At 41.8% G+C, this 23,395-nt stretch overlaps 1 protein-coding gene across 2 annotated transcripts; it reads left to right on the top strand.

The window, feature by feature from the left end:
* Positions 1-1,639: 1,639 nt before the first annotated feature.
* LOC309718524 (rapamycin-insensitive companion of mTOR-like) lies at positions 1,640-22,784 on the top strand. Of its 2 annotated transcripts, none has more exons than XM_082553862.1 (37): positions 1,640-1,755; positions 1,881-1,928; positions 3,353-3,450; positions 6,655-6,719; positions 6,942-7,073; positions 7,246-7,309; positions 7,780-7,906; positions 8,047-8,216; positions 8,590-8,657; positions 8,960-9,027; positions 9,120-9,202; positions 9,579-9,666; positions 11,349-11,439; positions 11,546-11,612; positions 11,750-11,830; positions 11,951-12,051; positions 12,568-12,727; positions 12,960-13,061; positions 13,142-13,188; positions 13,295-13,430; positions 13,541-13,740; positions 13,875-14,001; positions 14,288-14,452; positions 14,581-14,657; positions 14,756-14,834; positions 15,208-15,317; positions 15,407-15,494; positions 15,621-15,713; positions 15,821-15,927; positions 16,083-16,312; positions 16,455-17,544; positions 18,488-18,795; positions 18,909-19,115; positions 19,216-19,368; positions 20,574-20,697; positions 20,790-20,928; positions 21,025-22,784. In XM_082553862.1, the coding sequence occupies exons 1-37, from the start codon at positions 1,707-1,709 to the stop codon at positions 21,103-21,105; spliced, it is 5,223 nt and encodes a 1,740-aa protein (XP_082409988.1). In that variant the 5' UTR covers positions 1,640-1,706; the 3' UTR covers positions 21,106-22,784. The 2 variants fall into 2 exon arrangements, with proteins under 2 accessions (XP_082409988.1, XP_082409987.1); XM_082553861.1 differs by having other exon boundaries at positions 1,651-1,755; positions 18,536-18,795.
* The last annotated feature ends 611 nt before the right edge of the window (positions 22,785-23,395 follow it).

Raw genomic sequence — 23,395 nt, 5'->3', positions numbered from 1 at the left:
CTCTGTTATCATCCAGTGGAGACAGCAGCTGCCATTGCCCCAGTGAGTCAAAACAACTAAATAGTTTATGGCTGAAGATTTTTTATTTTTTTGAGCGAGTGACTATTGACACATTTTAAATCCCTGATTTGCCAATCATGTACACTAGCAGAATGATCTACCTAATACACTCAGTAAACTCATAGATTATGGGGAAGATTAATATAAAATCTCTCATTACAACCCATGAGGATTTAAAAGAAGAGAAAGAATCACAGAGCCATCGCCTACTGTATAACTTTGTATCTATGATGATTCCAGTTCACTAGCTGATGCGCTCAGAGCAAAAGTAAATTATAAAGTTGCCTATCATATCTCTTTCTCATGTGACTTTACACTTTCTCTATTTTCAGTGACTTAATCAGCTGTTTCTATTTCCTTTAGGCTGTTTGTTAATAAAAATGTATTCATATTAATTTTAAAATAGGAATACATTAATGTTATTGATGTTAATGTAAATATAATAGGCCTGCTATAAGCTACTGCCATACCGTTAACTTTTTTTTCTGATTAGCTCACTAATTATAGATAGATAGATAGATAGATAGATAGATAGATAGATAGATAGATAGATAGATAGATAGATAGATAGATAGATAGATAGATAGATAGATAGATAGATAGGTTATACAATACTTCTGTCCTTTGGATGTTTCAGATTGGGCCATTAAATTGAGTAGAGCTCAGAATGTGTGTGTAGAGTCATTGCTTTTAGAGAGTAAGAGAAAAAGTCACCTTCTTTCATGCATTCAATTGTTAGTTGAAATTAATTTGCAAACAGACAAAATACGCCTGTACTCAGAGAGTGTCTATTTATTTCAAATGGTGAAGCCACATTTCGGTCCACTCCCAGATTGACAAAGTGTTCATTGTTATGTATGGGTGACACCAAGTGTGCAAGACGGTTATTGCAGATATTAAGACCTGAAAAGCTGAACATTGTAGTCATTCATTGTTATTATTATTCTTTTCTCACACCTGTTTTGCCTTTAGTAAAACGGCGGAAAAACTAACTAACAAGAAGTTGTGCTGCAATATGATATTTTACTTTTGATATTACTTACTTTTGATATATACAAAAAATTTATGAATAATAATAACTGCATAATAATAACTTGCACATTAGATCATTAAATTATATTTAAAAACCAGAATAAACTACTTTAAATGTTTATTGACAGATTTTACGTGTGAAAAATAGCGAAGTAATCAGTTATAACTATGAAATGTGAAAGGTCGAGCTGGAGCCACTCATAGACATGAATTATTGAAAGTTTTTTTTTCAATCAAAACCAATGTTAAATGTAGACATAATAATAATAATAATAATAATAATAATAATAATAATAATAATAATAATAATAGGGAAAAGAAGAGGAAGAATATACTTAAACAATAAAAAATGAATGGATAAGGCAAGTCAAAAATTAACTTTACCTGAAATGATAATATTTGTGATAGAAATTATATGGCGTTGAGATCCCCCTTTGCTAACCCTAACACAGTCGCCAGATCAGAGTTATGCTTTTATCACTGGTAAGATTAGAGGGATATTAAGGAGGATCCAGCTGATCTTAGGTCTGCTGAGGATCTGTTGCGGTCCTTCTGTCGTCTGCTGTCTCGCGATAACCCGCGAAGTTTCCGGTGTTGTGTATGTTCCTGGAAACATGGCGGCCAGCTTCCGCGGCCGTCCTATCCGGAGTCTTCGGATGCGAGGTAAGCACAAAAACCTCGGTTCAGCGGCTGCTGTAAAAGCAGGATATTGCAAAATATGATTTTGTCACGCACGCGATGACCTTGGAGTAATGTCTCGGCGTGTCCGTGGTGTGTGTTTTTGACAGGTCGGAATGACAGCGGGGAGGAGAACGTACCGCTGGATCTGAGCAGAGGTAAGCAGAGGCTTCATCACATCACCCTGAAAGCGATTATTGTTCAAAATGGATGAGGGCGATTTCTGCAAACGCTAGCCCCGCGTGGTGAAAGTCTAGACAGTGTACGCGCTTGACCCGTCACTGCTGTTGTTATTTCGCCATTTTCCCTCACTGTTTGGTCTAAAAACGTCGCTATCGATGTCATAACAACAGGCGGCAACGAGCTAACTTAACTAGCTGAGTTAGCGTTAGCTAGCTGCCCCAGCTAACCAGCCATGAAGACGCTCTGTTATTTTGATCGGCGTGAGTGGGCACGATAGCCTGTTATTTAGCCAAGTAGCCATAAGAGTTGCAGTCATGCATTTGTCATCGCTAACTGGCTGGGGGAATTGAGTCTGAAAGCTGTGCGCCGAGAAGCATTGAGGCAACACACGGTGGTTCTTCCAGAGGAGCACTGATAACACAGCTGCACAACTTGTCAGATTTACTCCTCCAGCATCAACACTGCATAGCAGTTTGTTTACACGGAGCAGCGGTGTCTGAGTCCTGGAGGCCCAGATCCCTGCTAGATTCATTACAATCGTCTCAACTAGAGACATGCTCACCTGAAATATGTGTGACTGACAACATTAAAATCTTCACCACAGGAGAGTCTATACACTTAACCTATCAGCTGCTTCAGTGCGATTTGCACTATTTACATGTTCTTCCTGATAATACCAAAACTGGGGAAAATAAAGTATGTCAGTTCCCAGAGGTTTAAAGTTATGAAATAACAAATGTGCATACTAAGTTCATGTAATCACTGTGGCATCAATTAAAATGTGATGTATTCATAACTTACTGTAAGATTGGCTCGTGATGTTTACAAATGCTTGTTACCAAAGTAACCCTTTGGGCTGGCATTTTTCTCATTTCCACTTTTGAGCGATGGATTGAGTGCAGTGTTTGGAGCAGTGAGACTGATGACTAATACTGATAGCTGTTACTTTTTGACAAGCTGCAGCGTAATCAGGCTTATCATCTGCTGCGCTTTGTTGTTGAGGAGAAAGTGATCTGTGCAGCTCATTAAGCTGGTGTTTTCCCAGTTTGTGCGATGTTTACATTTGTCTTGCAGGGCAATATCTGGAAGTCATCCCACGCAAAGCGGGCGTTTAGGCGTCGACCACGCTCAGACGATTCTGTTTTAAAATGCGGTTCCCGTTTGTCAAAATATTTAACGTAGGATAGTTGAAAGGAACTGAAAACAGAAACACTTCCCGCTCAGGTCTGGCTATTTTAGTGTCTAGCCTTTGTTTTGATTGTACACTCTACATTAGTTCCAGCTAAACCAACTTCCTTCCTGCAGGATATCTATTACGGTTCATTGACTGATATTATTATGGCAATATGGCTTAACGCCTCCCTTAGTTACATTGTATTTCCTTTTCATTCTCCTTTAGAACCGTCAGAAAACTTCCGTGAAATCCTTCAAAATGTGGCCAAACCGCACGGAGTCAGTAACATGCGAAAACTGGGCCACCTGAACAACTTCATAAAGGTAACGCTGTCAAGCTCTGATAATTTTTGCCTCATTTAAAGACAGTTTTGCCTCGCTGAAATGTTGTGAGACATGCAGCTTTTTGAGATGGTTCACTGGGTTCAGATATCTCACAAGATTGATTAGCTGCTCCTCCTCTGTAGTGTCACCACTGACCTCTCCTTGATCTTTTCCTCTTGGGTGTTGATGCCAGCAGGCCTAGTTGTGCCTGTCACTGTGATGCTGACAGTGAATATAACAGGAGCTCGAGGGATAGGAGAGCACTTCAGTCTAATGTGCATCTGGAGCAGCGCTCAGACTTTGAAATCTGAGATTAATAGTGTCTGGTTATTGTTTGTATGGACCCGAGACTTTGATTTGTTAAAAAAAGAAGAAGAAAAGATTACTTTAGTCATTTTTTTCTCTTCTGGTTTTTAATGTGGATGATAAAAAAAAGAGTATTTAGGAGGATTTTCAGTTCAGCAAGGCTTAAAACACAAATATCCTAACATGGATTGTAACACATGTGAGCATATGCAGGTTTTAAATTCTTTTGACCATGCAGTATAACTGCTCTGATTCACTTAACAGCAGTAAATGTTACTGATGCAGAGATGAATAATAGCTATAATATCCCCAAAAGTTTAATCTGTTCATCTGGACGTAGTGTTTTCAGTGGGAGAAGCGTTTCGTCACTCATCTAAGTGTCTTCTTCAGTTGATTGTAGAATGACTGCAATAAAAAAAAGAGTATGAAATGTAAGTTTTTTGCTCATTAAAAAAAATCTGTTTTAGTGTTATCGCTCATCCTTCAGGTCAGCCCTGTTGGTCAGGACTAGTGACCTCTCGAGGGTGTTTTTCTCCTGTCAGCCCAAAACATGCTGGAGTACTCTCCTTCCTGTTATTTTGAACAGGAATAACAGGGGTGGAGAAAATGAGTTAATGATTGCGAGATGAGTGTGAGATAGAAAACTAGCACTTTCTTGTGCCTTGAGCACACTGGCTTTGCTGACTGTCACCTCAGGTGGGGAAAAAAAAAAATCAAAGCCATGTGCACAACTGTCTAATTTACCACAGTTTCACTCTCTCCGTCTGCAACTACGCTGGGGTCGAATTGGTATAAAGTTTGTCATCTGAGTGCAGGTATTTGTCTCCTCTTCACTTTGTTGTGACAGCTCTGTCTGTGTCTGTGTGCAAAGACAGTGATGTGCAGTATTTTAAGGAAGCTAACTAAAAACCAGTATTATCAGAACACTACTGGTTTGTGGTATCTGCAGTTGTCCATGCACATGTTTACAGGAGAGTTTAATCCTGATCATAGCTATATCCTGATTTCCTCTTTCACCACACTGCCTCAGACCACTTCTGACTGCCGGTCATAAGCATATTGTAAACAATTGTTGGTAGCTGTGTGGCAAGTGAGTACTGGCCCTCCTACAACTGTGCAGTTGGCACTGGAGCAGGCTCGAGGCTGAGTGAGAGCATGGGTTGGTGTGCCTGTAATCTGTACACCTAACTCTCTTGTTTACAACTGACTGGAGGGTTATAGCCATGATGTGTGTGTGTGTCCCATTAGAGCACCATGACTCCGATTCCTTATAAGGGTTCCAGGACAGTGAGGGTTAGCTAATCCCCCACCCCCCCGGAGAGCATCACGTGCACCCTGTCCCCATCTCCTCTCCTCTCCTCTCATTTGCCTGTTTGGGCTCTGACATCACAGCTGTTTTAAAACAACCCTGTACTCCTTCTTGCCTCTCATCACCCATTCCACCCTGCTCCGTCTTGCCTCATGCTCTGCTGTGCTTTAGGAAATTTATGCTCAACTTTGAGGAACAGTTTAAACCAAAAGTACTACAGTGGTTCACTTTCATTAGGAGACACATGGCAGAATAGACAACTGTGATGGAGGAGCATTGACTTGTTGTGTGAAGGAGCCTCAGTGTACCTCTAAGAACGATGTTACAGAACATATAAGACCATATTTGGAACATTAAATATGTAAAATATTGATTAGAGTTCACACTCTCACTAATTGTTGTGTGCAGCTCTACAGTTATTAGGGAGATGTAAACACTCCACATAAGATTTGGATAACGATTACATAGAAACATGGGGCTGACACTTTATAGCTGATTTCAGTCATTTGAATACCCTTCTGGCTTATACTTCGCAATTACTGTGGCTTTGTTCTGGCAATGTTACCTCTTACACAGTGACAGCAGATTCATTCACTTCCCACATAAAGGGCCCACAAGGCCATTTTTCTGCAGTAAAAGGGAGAAGTGATCGATCTATTTTTTTGTTTGTTTTGCTACATTTTTTAAAATTTCTCTGTCTCCCTCTCTCTCTTTGATTTAATAGTTACAAGTACTGCAACTCTTTATTTTATTATTTCACTGTGTTTACCACAGATTTATATTGTCTCTCATCCTCAAAATCATACGTGTAAAGTCATTTTGAATTGTGGGCTACATACATCCTACTTTGAGCCTACGTGATAAATTTGTAAAATTACAGAAAAAGTAGTAGTAGTAGTTCATTGCCCAGACCGTCGTTTTATAACATGTGAATTTTTCATTGTCCTTTTTTCCTATCTAGTATGGAAACATGTTATAGTACATAGTGGAAAAAACAGGAACTTTTTTCATTTAATTGTTTATACGTTACTTAATTAATTAGCTGTATTATCAATAGCAGTGGTGAGGGGTCTTTTATCAGTAGGAAAGCTGTAAAAGTTATGAAAATACAGTTAAAAGGGTCATAAGTACTCCTTTTATATGCATATTGAGATGTGATTTTTTTTACGACATACTGCACAGCCTTACCTGCCTTTAGGGAATTGCTAAAGGTAGACATTCATGCTGGAAACAGGGTCACACTGACTGCCAGACCTGATAGGATAGAGAAAATAGGAGCACATATCTAGGCTATGAGAGAACAATACAACAGAGTTAGTCCGACTATTGAAGACTCTATTTTATGTCCTTTGTGTTTTGACGTACTATCATACAAGCATGTGCTTAAGCGACAAATAGTGGCAAGTGTTTTGCCTCTATGGGTTTCCTACTTAGAGCCTCTAAATGAGTTGAACACGTTTTTTTCATTCACAGTTATCCATTAAATCAACATGTACCTGACTGGGCTCGATTTACTCTCGTCCTTCACTAAAACCATGCTAATGGAGTCATGGCCATATTGAAACCATTTTTATGTTTCTGTTTTATAGCTGCTGTGCAGCATTGGCCACCGTGAGGAAAATTTTGGGTTTACATATGAAGAAATCATCATTTGGTAAGTAATCTCAGCTACCGATAATAGTTTAAGTGTGTCCTATTTAATGTGCGCTTTTTATTTACTCTGGCTGTTAAGCTGTTCTGGATTTGGAATAATGATGACGTGAATGTGCGATTGAAAAGTACCAGTCAATGAAGTAATGAAGGAAATAGTCATATCTTGTGTCAGGTTGTCCGTGCTCTAGTTTTAGTCACTTTATTGTTTGTTTTTAATCTCTAGTCTGCGACTAGCTCTCCTTAATGAAGCTAAAGAAGTGCGTGCTGCGGGGTTGCGGGCGCTTCGCTACCTCATCAGAGATACCAGCGTACTGCAGAAGGTCCTCAGACTACAGGTGGATTACTTGATAGCCAGGTGAGCTCCTGCTTTGAACCACCCAGTCAGGTGTAACAGTTGTTATCTTACTAAATGTTTGGGTTTTTTTAGTTAAGTTGTTAGGGTGTTTGTAGTACCATGCTTCAGCCAGTCTTCTTCTTCGGCCCAACCATGGTACATGACTGATTGTTATGATTGCGGATTTTTTCAGATGCATTGACATCCAGCAGAGTAATGAGGGTGAGAGGACTCAGGCTCTACGACTTGTCCGAAAGGTAAAAACAAGGCGTGTGTTTTGGTGATCTTTGTTCCTTCTGACCATTTGCACAGTCGCTCTCATGTCACTCGAGGAATTTGCCCTCACTGCTCACTCCTGTGCCAGCGAAATGCCACCAGAAAGCTCCCGGGGTTAGCAGGAGTGTCAGTGGGGATGGTTTGCATGTGTCTGCAGGCGGGGTTATTTATAGTTTAGTAGTTTACTGTAAATCTTCACACAGCGCTTAGAGTCATAGTGCTGTGGTTTCAGCTTTAATTTCTTGAAGGAACTACCAGTTTTACAAGCACTAAATATGTGACCTTCAGAATAGTCAGATCCTGTTTTGGCATTTCAAAAGTTGATCTTCTTTTTCTGGAGTTCTCCAAAAAGCAGCCATAAAAAAAGCAAAACAGTGAAGTTATTTTTTGCCTCTCTTTGTCGTGACTTGTTTTGATGACTCATGTTCCCGTCCTCTTCCTCTCTCTGTAGATCATCACTGTCAACGCAATGCTCTTCCCCACGTCTATTGCAAACTCTTTAATTGCTGTGGGGACCGACGGCCTGCAGGAGAGAGACCGCATGGTGCGCGCCGCCATCGCCATCGTTTGCGAGCTAGGTAAAGTGCCTGGTGTTTAAAGATGCAGGCCGGTGCGGTTGCTATGCATGGTGCTCTTTGGGTGAACAGAAAAACTTGTGGAGAACTATTGTTGTTTGACATTATTATTAATATTATTATTATCGCCATTGCCTGTGTAGCCCTGAAGAACCCAGAGGTGGTGGCCAAACGGGGAGGCCTCAGCACCATCCTTAAGAGTGTGATAGACTGTCAACTAAGTCGCATCAACGAAGCACTTATCACCACTATCCTCCACTTACTCAACCACCCACGCACCCGCCAGTATGTGCGTGTTGACGTCGAGTTGGAGGTCTGTGCACACACACACACACACACACTGACACACATAGTTTATGAATTGAGAAGAAGCTTCTGTTTAAAAATGAGCCACTGTGCTGGGAGCCATTCCAGTCAGGATTAGCAGAGCTGTAGGTGCCCGTCTCTTTCCCATGGAGCTTACAGTAATCAGTTACAGCATTTCTCCAAAGCCTCATTGTCTGTAAACACTTGGGACAGTAGCAGCTCATCACTGCAGGCACACAGATGTTATATAACATGTGCAGCAGGTTAATTATTACTGCAAGATTTTTCCTGACAGTAGTAAATAGAGATGTAATTTGAAGCTCGCTTTACTGTTGTTTTGTATGCATCAATTTTCTCTGTTTTTGTTCTCTGTTCTCCAGCAAATCCTCGCGCCTTTCACTGATTTTCACTACCGTCACAACGCAGACACGGCTGAGGGGCAACTCAAGTGAGTGTGTGTGTGTGTGTGTGTTTAGGTGGTATGAAGAGCCTGTGGTTGAACTGTGCATAGAGAGAGAGAGCGAGAGAGAGGAGGGTTTGTGTAGTGTTTTTGTTAGGCGACCCTTGTTGTCAGGGTGGCTTGACTCTGCAGCGGCTTGCCAGAGGATGTGAAGTCAGATTTTTATAAAAGATCTTTTATGTTTTGTTTGTGTTGTGTAGTCTGAACAACCACCGGCTGAAAGATCATAACGATGTTGTGTGCACAGAACATGATGTCCACTCTTTAACGTGTGTTTTTCTTGTTCACAGGGAAGACAGAGAAGCCCGTTTTTTGTCCAGCCGAATGGCTATAGTGGCTGCTTTCCGCTCCTGGTCCGGTAAGGGCTTTAATATTATTCTTACTGTACATACTTGTTAGGAATACCCACTGTTAAATATCTCCTATTCTCTCTCTCTTTTTTTGTCTCAGGAATTATCAACCTATGCAAGGCTGGAAATTCTGGAATCCAGTCTTTAATTGGCTTACTTTGCATACCAAATATGGAAGTTAGGGTGAGTAAAAAAATGTTTGGCCCTTAAGGAAGTTTGATATTCAAAAACACAGATTTTTCTGATTCTTGCCTGTGAAGATTCCAATCAAGCGATTGTTTTTATTGTGCAGCGGTTAGATGGAGTTGCGTTAGAAATTAAAAATCAACCAAAATTTCCTGTATGAAACAGCCTTTTTACTAATGTTAAGTCTGCTTGGCTTCAGAGGCTTAAAGCACAGAGTGTTTTTGCCATGCCATCTTATCAAACCATTGGGTTCTCTCAAGCTTGCAAATCACTGTTTTACACAGCATTAACATTAGTTCTAACTGTTCTTTTCCGCTACTTAACAATGCCGCTTTTGCCATATCTATATAATTATTTTTAACCAATTTTGCAGAAAGGCTTGTTGGAAGTGTTATATGAGATATTCAGGCTTCCTGTGCCCATTGTAACGCAAGACTTCACTGAAGCCCTTCTAAGTGTTGGTAAGTAAAAAATATCTAATTTTCAAATAATTTAATCCCCATATAAAAACAAGCAGTGGAACTGTTATATTAAGTATTTGATGTAAATAGCACATTTCACTAAAGTTAAGAGGGGAAGCATGAGATTGGAACAGTTATGTAATATAAGAAGGAAAAAAAACACCTGGTTGAAGATCTGACTGCTTGTTAGGTTAATAAGTAACACGACGGGGTGTGAAAAGACATTCCCAGAAAGGTTGAGTTGTTCATGAGTAAAGATGAGAGGGGCTCAGCACTTTTACTCGGTTTGCCCACTGAGTGTGAACATTTTTTTTTTAAACAGTTAACACTAAATGTGTAATTTGGAAAAAGAAAAGCAGAAAACAATGCGACTTAGTCATCTATCGCACAAAATATCATTAAAGATTTGGAGAAAATGGGAAACGAGACAGCGTCAGAAAACCAACACTAAATGACCGTGGTCTTCGGGCCCTTGTGTGACACTGCATCAAAAACAGGTTTTTGTTGGGTTTAGAGCATCGGTCCTCAACCTTTTTTGCGCCACGGACCGGTTTAATGTCAGACAATATTTTCACGGACCGGCCTTTAAGGTACAACAAAATAAAATGATACGACCAAGACAAAAGCTGTGGTGTTTTGTAAATATAATAATAATAAACGCAAATTCACTGTGTTATTGTGCAACTTTATTAGCTGCGTCCTCCTGAAATGCGCCAACAACAATGAAAGTAACATCCTCCTCTCTGCCCCTTAATGCTCTCTGGTCACTATGGTAACACGCAAATATTTCTTTCAAAATAAGAAACACAACTACAACACGGAAACAGAGTTAACGATAAAAACCCTGAAAACCATACATTTCACACCCGAACCTCAACTCTTGTGGCCTGGTGCCAGATGACTCACGGACCGGGACCTGTTCGTGTCCCAGGGGATGGGGACTTCTAGTTTAGGAACACTTCTGAATATTTTTATCTGTGGACACAGTTCATAGTTGGATCCACAGATACAAATTAGACCATCCAAAAATCCAGCTGTCCTTCCTGAGCCAACCAGAGCTCATTTAGGAGGGAGAAAGCTGCCCAGTGGTCTCATCTGCTTCATTCTGTAGTGTAAAGAGGGGCCATCTTGTTTATTACCAGGATCTGCTGGGGTTTGGAGATTAATTAGTGCACATTACATGGATAACTGGGCAAATCTGTGAAGGCCCAAATAATGCTTAATGATACACAAGGTAGAAATTTTTGGAGCAACATGATCATAAAGTCCATTTGAAGGAAAACGCTTTCATTTAGCAGGACAGCACCGAAGCACAGTCTGCATGTCTACATAATAAAATGCATTTAGTGACCCACTGACTACATTTGGTGTGTTTTGAACTAAAAAAAAGTTAGCTTAAATTCTAAATCACCAGGAAACTACGACACGTTTGTGCTTTTGTTCTCTGACATAGTGTGAAAAATGTTCCAGCTCCACTTTTTTGAAATGTGTTAATGCAATCAATTTCAAAAATTAGCATTTTGTCCTGCTTAAGATTAAAAAAAAATCTTTGTTTCAGCATTTCATATGTTATCTCAGTACAGCCTTTGGTTAAATGTAGAACAAAATTTCTTTTAGACCCCTAGTAGGTCCATGTTTTACACACACTGACAGACTGGTCTGTTTGCTCTGTTCTCCTTCAGACCCCGCCAGGTTCCAGGACACCTGGAGACTGTCTGACGGGTTTGTTGCTGCCGAGGCCAAAGTTATCCTACCCCATCGGGCCCGCTCTAGGTGACAAACGAAAGCACAGGATAGAAATGAAATATATTGACAGAACTGTTGTCACTTCAGTGTGTAAACAAGCCATAAAATGATTTTTATCTGCTCCCTTTATTAGGCCTGACCTAATGGACAACTACCTGGCATTTGTTCTTTCTGCCTTCATTTCCAGCGGGCTTTTAGAGGTGAGCTGACACAGTAAAAGCACAATAGGTTTAATTTACTCAGGCTAGGAGTGTGTGTTTCACAGTATTGTATTAACAGCTTTTGGGTGGCTTTTATATTGATGTCCTTCCTTGTGCCTTTATTTTTGATACTGTAGGGCCTTGTTGAAGTTGTGACCAGTAGCGATGACCAGCTTGCTGTCAGGGCCACCATCCTTCTGGGAGACCTTTTACACATGGTAATAAAAAAAAGTATAATTTTGTGCATTTCTAAAAGTTTCTAAGCTATATCTTTGTTTCTTTGACTCCTTTGGCTTCTTTTGCTATACTCACCAAGGTTTTATTTCTCTCTTGATCAGGCAAATACCATCCTTCCTCATTCCCATAGTCACCACTTGCACTGCCTTCCCACTCTCATCAACATGGCAGCCTCCTTTGACATCCCCCAAGAGAAACGACTGTGAGTACAAACTGCCACACACGCAATCACTCTTGTTTTTTTTATTGTAACAAAATAATTTCCTCTAATCTTTAGTCATCATTCTTTGCAGTGTTCTCTCATAAAGATGTTCTTATCAGTAGTGCTGATTTCAGGGCTATAGACTGGTCATTGACTCGCTGGTAACAATCAGTCGCTAATAAAGCGTGTCCACGACCGGTTGACGAGTGGTTGCTGGAGGTTGAAAAGTGGGTGCTGCAGCTTCCTTGGATTTACATTGGTTGCAAGCAGATTGCCGTGGTCACCTGTAGTTCGTGTGGAAGAAAAGGGATCTGTTCGCCTTCAACGTTCAAAGTTGTGCATTTTCAGTGATAACGTTGGCATCTTCCATGTCACACCAACTCGATCATTTTGAAAATTTCATCCAGCCACTACTCGCCAACTGGTCGCCGACTAACTTGTAGGATTTACTTGAATACGTACTAGTTGTTAAACCACTTTTAAAACATCCTCCATCTTTGTCTCTATGCGCTCTAGGCGAGCAAGTGCAGCCGTCAACAATCTGAAACGTTTCCATGAGAAGAAGAAGAAAGGTTTGAAACCGCACAGTCTTTATCTGGACCACATCATTCGCAAGTCTGTGTCGTCACATAACCGCAGAGATTCACGTGTCCACAAAGACATCTATGTCATTAAGGTAAAGATCAACATCTTTTACGTATTTTCCATCTTACGGTTGGTCTTGGCTTTGGCTTCTGTGTGTTTGTTGCAAAGTATGTGGTGTGTTTAGTGTAGCTAGAAAGAGGGAGGCTGTTATTTGCTGCAAACCTGATTTGAACAATTTAAGCCAAAAGTTTAAACATTTAAATAAAAAAAAGTAGTTTTACTTTCATATTTACAGCTTCTGTTTTTTCTGCTTCTGTGCTCAGGACACAGAAGAAGCACTGATGATGAATCTGCGAGACAGTCAGATTCTCAACCACAAGCAGAATTTGGAGTGGAATTGGTTGCTTATTGCCACCATCCTCAAGGTCAGGCTGTTCTCATGTACCACCACAGACTCGATGTTTTGTTTTTACATGTGTAAAAGGGTATTTTTTTGTCTTCTCAGTGGCCAAATGTAAACCTCAGGAACAACAAAGATGAACAGATGCACAAGTAAGCCTTTTTTATTTAACCACAGCTCATTACAAGAAACTGAATTTGTTCAGCGTGTTTTTCTCACATCCTGTTTTACATTTCTATTTGTTTTTGTCTGATGCAGGTTTGTTCGGAGGCTGCTGTACTTTTATAAGCCCAGTAGTAAGTTGTACGCAGGGCTTGCGTTGGATCACCTAAAGGCCAGACAACTCACTGTGGTTGGCTGTCAGTTTGTTGAGTTCCTCATGGATTCCGATGAGGTTAGAGAGGTTTACACTGATGCTCGTACTCTAATTTATTTCTTCTTTTTGGTCATTTACGAACCCACCTTTGTTTTTGACGCTTTATTTTTTCCCCCGCCATCAACCAGGATGGCCAGGGTTACCTGGAGGACCTGGTGAAGGACATGGTATCGTGGCTCTCCTCGTCCTCTGGAATGAAGCCCGAGCGCTGTCTGCAGAGTAATGGCCTGCTCACTACACTCAGCCAACACTACTTCCTCTTCCTGGGGACGCTCTCGGCACACCCACAGGGAGTCAAACTACTAGAGAAATGTGGCCTGTTTCAGTGGTGAGTGAGCAGAAAAGTCTTTAATCTATTTTGAGCTTTTCCAGGCCTGCAGAGTGAAATTGTGTCAGAGCTGTTTGATTAAAAACATCCTGCAAGGTGACATTTGCACTTTTTTTTCTCCCCTCTATTTTCAGCCTGCTGAATCTGTGCTCTGTAAAGAACCAGGATGCTGTGCTGAAACTCGCTGTATCCACACTGGACTACAGCAGAGATGGTCTGGCCAGAGTGATCCTCTCCAAGATCCTCACTGCTTCTACTGATGTAAGCAAGCTGTTAAAACACTAATATTGTAATTAGTAGTAATGGGGAAGTTTTTGTTTTTTTTTCATGCACAGTGGTCAGCAACCTCTTATCACACTGCCACATTTGCAGGCATAAAATAAACTGAATCATCTATTGCCAAACTTGCCCTTTTTTCTTTTTCTAAACACACCCGATCACCTCATTTTCCTCCACCCACCACACCTTCTGAGAAGTCGTAGGCCTCTTGGCAATTAAATGTTCGCACTACCCCTGATCACACAATACTTCTTGTCTCGCTGTGCAGACGTGCAGGCTGTATGCTACCAAGCACCTCCGCGTGCTGCTGCGTGCAGGCGTGGAGTTCTTCAGTAGCTGGGGCATGGAGCTGCTGGTCACACAGCTTCACGACCACAACAAGGCTGTGTCCATGGAGGCCCTGGACATACTGGATGAGGCGTGTGAAGACAAGGTGAGTGATGATGCCGCTTAGATTGTTCTCAGCAAAGCAATTAAATAATAAAATAGCAAAAGCAGATAAGATTAAGCCCATCGTGTTATCTGACAGTTTCGTTTCGTGCCCATTCTGCTGCTTTACAGGCCAACCTTCACGCTCTAATCCAGCTGAAACCAGCTGTGTCCCACCTGGGAGACAAAGGCCTCTTACTGCTCCTCAGGTAGGTGTTTACCACTACAACATTACAAAAACAGTGTGTCACTCTGAAATAGTCCTTCTTGAACACACTCTACATCTTTTTTTCCCCTGCATTTTTAGGTTCCTGTCCATTCCTAAAGGTTTCTCCTACCTCAATGAGAGGGGCTATGTCAGCAAACAGCTGGATAAATGGCAAAAGGTATTATTCAAATATCAGCAGACAGCTTAATGAAATCTCATTTAAAATATTCTGAAATCATGTGGCTATAACAAGGACACATACAAATGAGTTTCCTCCCCTCACCCCAACCGGTCACGGCAGATTGCTGCCCGTCTCTGAGCCTGGTTCTGCTGGAAGTTTCTTTCTGTTAAATGGGAGTTTTTCCTTCCCACTGTCACCAAAGCGCTTGCTCATAGTGGGTCATATGATTGTTGGGTTTTTTCTGTTTTCTTTGTATTGTAGGGTCTTAACCTTGCAGTATAAAGCACCTTTGAGGCAACTGTTGTTGTGATTTGGCATTCTATAAATAAAATTGAATTGAATTGAATATTAAGTAGACTGTGCATTGCAGGAGTATAATCTTAAGTATGTGGACCAGATAGAGGAGCAGCTCAATGAAGCACTAACAACTTACCGCAAACCTGTCGATGGAGACAACTACGTCAGACGCAGCAACCAAAGGTAAGAAGGGTGAAATTTGGGGCCATTCGATGAGCTGTAGCAGTGAATGGGTTTTTGACTGTGCCTGATTTCTTTGGCCATGTCTCCAGGTTACAAAGACCAAACGTCTATCTCCCTGTGCACTTGTATGGTCAGCTGGTTCACGATAAGACAGGCTGTCATTTATTAGAGGCTCAGGTAAGGTCTCTCTCTTCTCTCTTCTCTTTTTTTTTTTTTTTTTTTTTTAAACTAAAAATGATCATTCAGCTGTTCTGTAGGACTAAAGTGCCATTTGTCTTTTATTTTTGCCCCATCTGTTTCCAGAGTGTAGTGCCTGACCTTAGCTACACGATTCGCTCCCCGATGCTGGACACCTGGGAGGGCATCAAACAGCTCAAAGCTGCTCTCTGGGCACTAGTCAGTAACGCAGATTAATCCGTGTCACATAAGTTAATCTTTAATGATAATACAAAGACATGGGCTTGATTGTGGTTGTTTTTTGTTTTGTTTTTTTGTTTTTTCAGGGCAACATTGGCTCTTCAAACTGGGGTCTGAATCTCCTGCAGGAGGAGAACGTCATTCCTGATATCCTTGCATTGGCTCAGCACTGTGAGGTGCTGTCAGTGCGAGGGTGAGCTTTTCTTTCTTTGTCTTTTATTCAGTTACATTTAAAAGCGTTACTATGGAACATGTAACGTCAGACTGTTTTTTTTTTTGTGTGTGTGTTTTTTTTTTAAATTTCATAGAGCAGTATTTTGTATTTTGACTATCACTTGGTGTCCACAGGACATGTGTGTATGTGCTGGGTGTGATCACCAAGACCAAGCAGGGCTGTGAGGTACTAAAACAGTTCGGTTGGGATGCAGTCAGACACAGTCGCAGGACGCTGTGGCCCGTCACTCCAGACGAAGTGGACACGCAGCTGACCTCTGAACTTTCTTCAGTACCGAGCACGCTCAGTCTAAACTCGGAGTCCACCAGCTCCCGCCACAACAGCGAGAGCGAGTCTCAACCAAGTACGTAGCACATTGCCTTTGCTTTGTCACCATGTTCTCCAAAACGATTGAAATTTATGTTTTGTTTCTTTAACAGATCTCTATAATAATCAGTAATTATTGCTAGAAGTTGGACGTTTTTAATTAATTTCATTTCTCTTAGACATGTACATCCTGGATGATGACAAGTGTGATGTTCTGGACCAGTCGGATGAGACTTCTTTATACTTACACTCCAAACCAGTCAAAGACCGTAGCCCCTTTACAATACTGGCCTCTACTCGCTTTGTTCGCACTCGCTTCCTGAACTCCCTGTCTCTCCCCAGCAAGAAACTGCGCTCCACCAGTGACCCCAAGACACCATCGGGCTCCCGAACCCCCACTGAGCTCAAGACTGGGAGTATGAGGCGGAACAGGACAGTGACAGAGCCCTCTGTCTACAGCCCAAACCAGGGGGACTTTACCCCTATCTTTAATGGCCGAGGAATGCCAAAGAGTCCAACGGTCAGTCTGGAGACATCATTTGTTGGGACAAGAGGGGGCTCAGAGGAGCACTTGGTGGATGGCAGGCTGTCGAAGGGAGGAGGCTCAGGCCTCGGACTTAGTACTCTCGGAGGCCAGGGGGCTGCAGAGCAACATAGCCGGGAGAGAGAGCAGAGCAGCCGGGAGCGTCTAGCAGGAGATGGCGGCTCTTCTAGCGGAGGCAATGTAGGAGGGGGTGGCGGAGGTACTCAGTTTAAAAGCCGCAGTCAGAGCTTTAACACGGACACCACAACGAGCGGCATCAGCTCCATGAGCTCCAGTCCCTCTCGGGAAACCGTTGGTAACCCGGAGCATCCGGAGGCCGAACCGGATTCCTCTGACTGCGTGAGCCTCAACACAGTAGTGTCTGCCAAGACTGTCAAAACACTCTCATCCCTCACCCCCCAGTCACAGACTAACCACATGTCCACATCCAAGTCCTCCACTGTCTCTCTGGTACCTCCCGGCTCCTCCCACACCCTCCCCCGCCGGGCTCAGTCTCTCAAGTCCCCCTCAGTGACCACCATAAAAAGCCTGGCTGATTGTAGCTTCATGTACACCAGCCCGAGAGACGCGCTGGGCTACGCTACGCTGAAGAGGCTTCAGCAGCAGAGGATACACCCATCTTTGTCTCACAGTGAAGCGCTGGCTTCACCTGCCAAAGATGTGTTGTTCACAGACACCATCACTATGAAGAGCGGCAGTCTCGATTCCAGACTAACTCCCCGCAGGTAAGTCGGCTCCACTGCAGGGTTTGCTTCATGGAAACGGAACATCTTAACCCATCTCTATTATTCTGTTGTCTTTTTGAGCGTATTTAATTTAGGTTTGGTGCCACGTGAAGATGTTAGCCGTCAGCCTAAAGAATGTTTAAAAACATGCCTGAACCTGAGTTTTCGCTTTTAGTTTTTTTGTACCTTTGGAATGACAGATTTTTTTTGGGGGGGGGGTGAAGGGTGTCTTTTTGTGCACCTTCTGCTGTGTCTGTCAGGATATCAGATAGGAGGGTTACCTGTCCAGAACCCAGCGCCGTAAGTTCGTACCGCAGGCTGTCCAGAACACTCGTACCGCGGTGGGTGGACCTAGCTTGTGTCCTCCTTTAGAGATGTAGCTTCTATCACCAGTCCAGACAGATCAATATGTTGTTGCTGCTTTAGTAGAGTACTAACTGCTCTTTGCCTACAGTTGATCCATCAGTGCTTTCCTGTTGTGCAAGTAAGTCCCACGTAGACTGGTGAATTTCTAGTGGCCCCCCTGTGACCCCAACTTAAAAATATAAATGGCAAACAGGTAGTGCAATTTGATGTTTTACAATGTGTCTAGTATAAATGCATCACAGTGATAAGTCATGCATAGAAAAAATGTGGTGGGTAAGGTAAGTTAGTGCAAAAAGCAGGACCAGAAAATAAGGAAATGTGAAAGAGTGTGAAAAAAGAGCTAAACCTCTGATACAAAGGTGTAACAGATGAGTTCATAACTCTTAACCTGTACATTACCCACTGATTGCACTAGAAAAATAATTCATTTATAACTTTAAACCTCAGACAATGGAGACAAAATGTCTTTTGCTGCCGCTGCTCTGATGGCGTTCTGCAGCAAAAAAAAGTTTCCCCTCTCTGTTCTTTTACCAAACATTTTTTCCCATTTATTCCCCATGTTCCTTTTCTTTCCCAGCCTCTCCCCCCGGATCCTCTCACGCACCTCTCCTCTTGCCCTCCCTAGGTTTCTGAAAGCTCTGAGTTTTGCCTCTTTGGATAAAGAAGAGCTACTCAGTCCAATCAACCAAAGCACCCTGCACCGCTGCTCTTCAGTACGCTCCATGGTCTCCAGCGTCACCTTCGGATGTAACGACGACTACATTGGCCTTGCACTGCCGATGGACATCCATGACATGTTCCACATCAGAGACTCTGCCTACTTTCAGCAGAGGATCAGCCCGCCATCGGAAGAGCGGAAACGTTTTCTTTTCGGTGACGGCGATGGTAACGTCCACTTTGCACATAATTAAATAAACTATTGAAAGCTTATGAAAGAAAGAAACAAAGCTGCACAAAGACAAGAGACTGATTTCTGTTGGTGCTTATCACCTCTATAGGTGATCGTCCTGCCCTCCCAGTGCTGAAGCAGCAGTTTAGTATCTCAGAGCTGATTGTGCACCGAGGAGACACCCCGAACCACATGGTGGGCTCAGAGGAGACGGGCCTGCAGGTTCACACTGAAGAAAACTGCCTCTACTGTGTGGGAGCGATCGTCCTTGGATACCCCACCCAACCACTGATCAATAGCACACACTCTCGTACAGGTAAGCTGACACGCGCACACATTCAGTCATTTGAACGGATGCGGATTGAACCTAACAGATACTTCAAGGAATGCTTTTTTCTTCCCATCTTTTCTCGCAGATTTTGTCGACTTTCCATCATGGGGAGGCCAGAGCGGCCACCGCCTGGAGGTGATGCCACAGTCAAAATTTTCTGGGGTGTCAGGCTGCAGTGATGCTGCTGTGTCACAAGGTTCAGTCTCTGGCACACCTACACCTGGTGACATTGTCATTGGTAAGCTCACAAATAACCACAATATGCTAAATTAAAAAGTGCTGCTTTGTTCCAGTTGAAAGTCGTACTGTCTCCTTCTCCATCAACTCATTTGTTGGACCTTTTTTCTCTTTCCACCTGTTTCCTCTCTCTTTCTCTAGACCATCAAAGCAAATTAGAATGACAAAGGAAGTCTTTATTTAACTAGGAAAGTCTGTTTAGTTTAATCTTTTTTTTGTTGATGAGTGTCCTAAAATGACCAGTGGCAGGACAAGTGAGTCAAACTTTGTGCCCTGTGGAATATTCAGTCCTTAATGTTTGATTAAAGTTCAGTTCTGTGGAATAAGCAAATGCAAAAGCCCACACACACATTGATACTTCAGCATAAAATTGCAGCATTAATAAGAAATAAAAGTTAAACCCAAACTCCCAGACATTGACAATGAAGTAATTTCTTGAAGGTTTAGTTTTGAATTTTCATTCAATGTTTCTTATTCCAAGAAATGATGTAACAGAATAAGTATTTAAGATGAAGTCTTAGGGAGTTTATTAGTTTTACAAATGACTTGAGATCACTGCATGGTTGGTTCCAACATAATAAGAATCACATTTGAACGAATTAACGAGTCAAACAAATCTCATCATCCACACTGCTCTGCATCAGTTTTCAGCTCTCCTGCTCAGGCCCAAGAGCCGCCCCACTCAGCTGCTCTGCTCTGCATTTATGGATTAGTTCTCCACACTCTGGATTCTCCCCCCAGTTCAGCTGCGCTTCCCACACTGCCCCGCACAGCCAGCAACCAGTCCAGTTCCCCATTTGTGTCCAATAACACACTCCACCCAGCTCTGCCACGTCTCCAACAACCCACTCAGCCCTGCAATAATTAATCACGTTTTATTGAACTTTATCAATCAATCACATGCCGCTAGCTCTGGATCAGTTTATAGCAGTTTTTATATCAAACTATGTATAAACAATAAATGTTGCTAGGAAACCTGGCATGCTGCAGGCTGATTTGACTGTTTTTCTTCTCATCCCACACACTTCAGAATTCACTGTATGATGAATAAACCCAATTTTAGAGACAGTAATAAATTATGAGGAGATGGGGTTATATTTTAATTGAGTTACTTTATTTATAAAGTGCCATTGGGTGATAATGAGTCCCTTGGTTTTGTGAACGTAAATAAGAGTGTATGTATAAATATTCGCTTGCTTCCCTCAGGTGGCAAGGCGATATCCGAGGACGGCCCCGCCTCTCGAGTCTTACTGAGGAAGGAGGTGCTCCGCCTCATCATCAACCTCAGCTCCTCCGTAGGAACCAAAGGCCACGAAACAGGACTACTGACGTAAGGCTCCTTTTCCCCCTTTTGTGCATATACTCTGGATGCATTTTAAAGTTGTTTTTCCAAGGTCTCTAAAATATTTCATCTCTCTTCAGGATAAAAGAGAAGTTTTCATATGCGTTTGATGACATTTGCCTGTACTCTGAGGTTTCTCATCTCTTATCCCACTGTGCATTTCGCCTGACCTCAAGACGTTTCATACAAGAACTTTTCCAGGATGTGCAATTTATGCCAGTAAGATCAATTGAAACTTGATTTGAAGTTTTTTAAAACGGACTGTGTCCTTGTGCTTACATGTTTAATCACTGTTCTTCTTTTGGTTCTCCCCAGATGTTTGAGGAAGCAGAAGCAATCCTGACAAAGCAACCAAAACCTGTTGAAGAGGACGCTGACCCTCCTGAAGAATCCTGATCATCCCATTTCTCCCCCATCCCTCCTGCTTTCCCTGCACAGCTGCAGACCCGGCTTCTTATCACCCTGAAAGGAAGACAAAACTGAAATAATATGAGTTAAGGCTCTGAAGATGGGGTGGGGCATTTCGATGTGTTTCTGGTGGATTTTAACAGCACCACAGCCAAGGAAAAAGAGATGGTCATCAGTCACCTTACATACGAGCTGGAAACAAAGGACGTCAGCATCTATAAACAAATGTAATCCGACACGCCTAATGCTGTCTCAGACTTTTTTTTTCTTTTTCTAAATAAAAACACGGGAAAAGGGGGGAGCAGTTTAACCAAATACTGTTTTCAAATGGACTGGCGATGTCGAGCAACACTCAATAATACATCAACATAATGCTCAGCGACAAGCTAAATCATTAGGACAAAGACTCGAGCTGTGTTTAAAAAACAAAAACAAACAAAAAACTATCATTTTTTTCCCTCCTCTTTCCAGAGGTGGTCTTGTTTTTTGTTTTTTTTTTCTGTAATGAAATAAGTCATGTCGTCGTGTCTGCCCAGTGGTTCCTCAGACCTTGCGTTCTTTTCTTTGACAAAACACTACAGAGGGATCCTGCTGATTTTAAAACGTACCTGGAGCCTTCATATCCCACCCCAACTCGTGATCTGTTCTAGCCGGATATGTGCTTTTGCTTCTCTTGCCTCTCTACTTCTTACAACCTGTAGCCTCTTGTCAGCACAGGTAGCCAATTGCTTTTCTAGTTCTTGTATCTCAGACAATCAAACATCACTAGTATTCTATTTTCTAAAGCATTATATCTACCACCCTCACGCAGTACATGAGAAGAATAGCACGTAATTTAATGCTAGTTTATGCCATCCAGACCTGCTAAGGACTTCTCGTGGTTTTTTTCTTCCACTGCATTTTTAGCGAGCTTCTCTGGAAGTGGGTCGATCCTTGGAAAGACGCTCGGAAGATTCATTGTAGATTCAGTCCCAATCTCTGCTCACACGTGTTTCCAAACTCTGCGTAAACCCAGCGGCTGCCCATCTCTATACCTTCTTACCTTTGTGCTTCACCTCCACTGCATGTCCAACAAGCATGGCGAAGTTGTAATGTCACCTGAACGTGTTTCTTGCTTGTAAAACCTTTTTAAAAATAGGTTGCCATTACTTGCTGCCATTACGTTGTAGGACTATAATGACCCCTGGATTTGCCTCCACCATGCAGTTTCACAGGGGGGAACGCGAGCGATGACTAAAGGATTTATAAAAGGTTTTCCAGGGAAACAGGGGAGCTCGGTTTCCATTGGCTTATAATTATTTTTATTTTTTTATTTAATTTTTAATTTTTTTTTTTTTTTGCTCTACTGCTGCTACACAAATGGACTCATAGAGAGATGATTCATAGATCAGCTGAGTGATGTCAGATCCGATCTATTTATTATATGTCTGTACCATAGAGTGAGCTCAACCAGAGAAGAAAAAAGTTATTTATATTTTTTCCTCAAGACTGTATTATAATTTAAACGTTTCCTTTTTTTTTTCTCCTTTTTTTTTTTTTTTTGCCTGAATCGTGGTTTCCCTTGTATAATGTGTACAGTATGTTTTGGGGGCATTGGTGACCTAAAGAAACATACAATCCTATCAAAGGGATGCATTGTTAATAAAACAAAATTTGAAATACCCAAAGATAGTTGATATTATTTAAAAATCCAACTTATTTCATTATTTACTGTGTTAATCTCTTATAAGTCGGCTAATATTGTTACAGTTACAGTTTTGGGGTTTTTTTTGTTTTTGAAGAAACATTTAAATTAGGTAAAACAAAATCCTCAAAAATTAGGCTGGGCACATCTACGTATAGGTAGTGTTCCTTAATGTTTAAGTTATCAAGTTATCTGTTTAAAACACGATTTCCCTTCAGTGTTGCCGTACTTTGACAGTTTCAATAACAATCTCAGCTTTTTCATATATAGCATGTTTATTAAAGTTACTGTTCCAAAAGGCCAAATATGTGTTTTAAGAAGAGATTTATGAGACAAAGCAAAAAGTGTAGGCAGAGATGCTGCTGATGGTTTTTAAGTTTTATAAGTTGGACCTTTTGAATTTTTACACTCCTTAATCCTAGAGGATAAATCTATAGCAGGGGTCACTAACAGGCGGACCGGGGTCCGAGTCCGGACCCAGTCGCCATCCTATATGGACCCGGACCTATAGTTAACAAAATATTATATTTAATTTTGACGGGGCGATTCAATTTTAAGCAGTAACCTTACATTGTATTAGACCAGGGAACATGC

The sequence above is a fragment of the Aulonocara stuartgranti genome (assembly GCF_965226115.1).
Source record: "Aulonocara stuartgranti genome assembly, chromosome: 12".
NCBI lineage: Eukaryota > Metazoa > Chordata > Actinopteri > Cichliformes > Cichlidae > Aulonocara > Aulonocara stuartgranti.
Note: the sequence above shows the minus strand (reverse complement) of the source record. Positions and strands in the feature narration are given on the sequence as shown.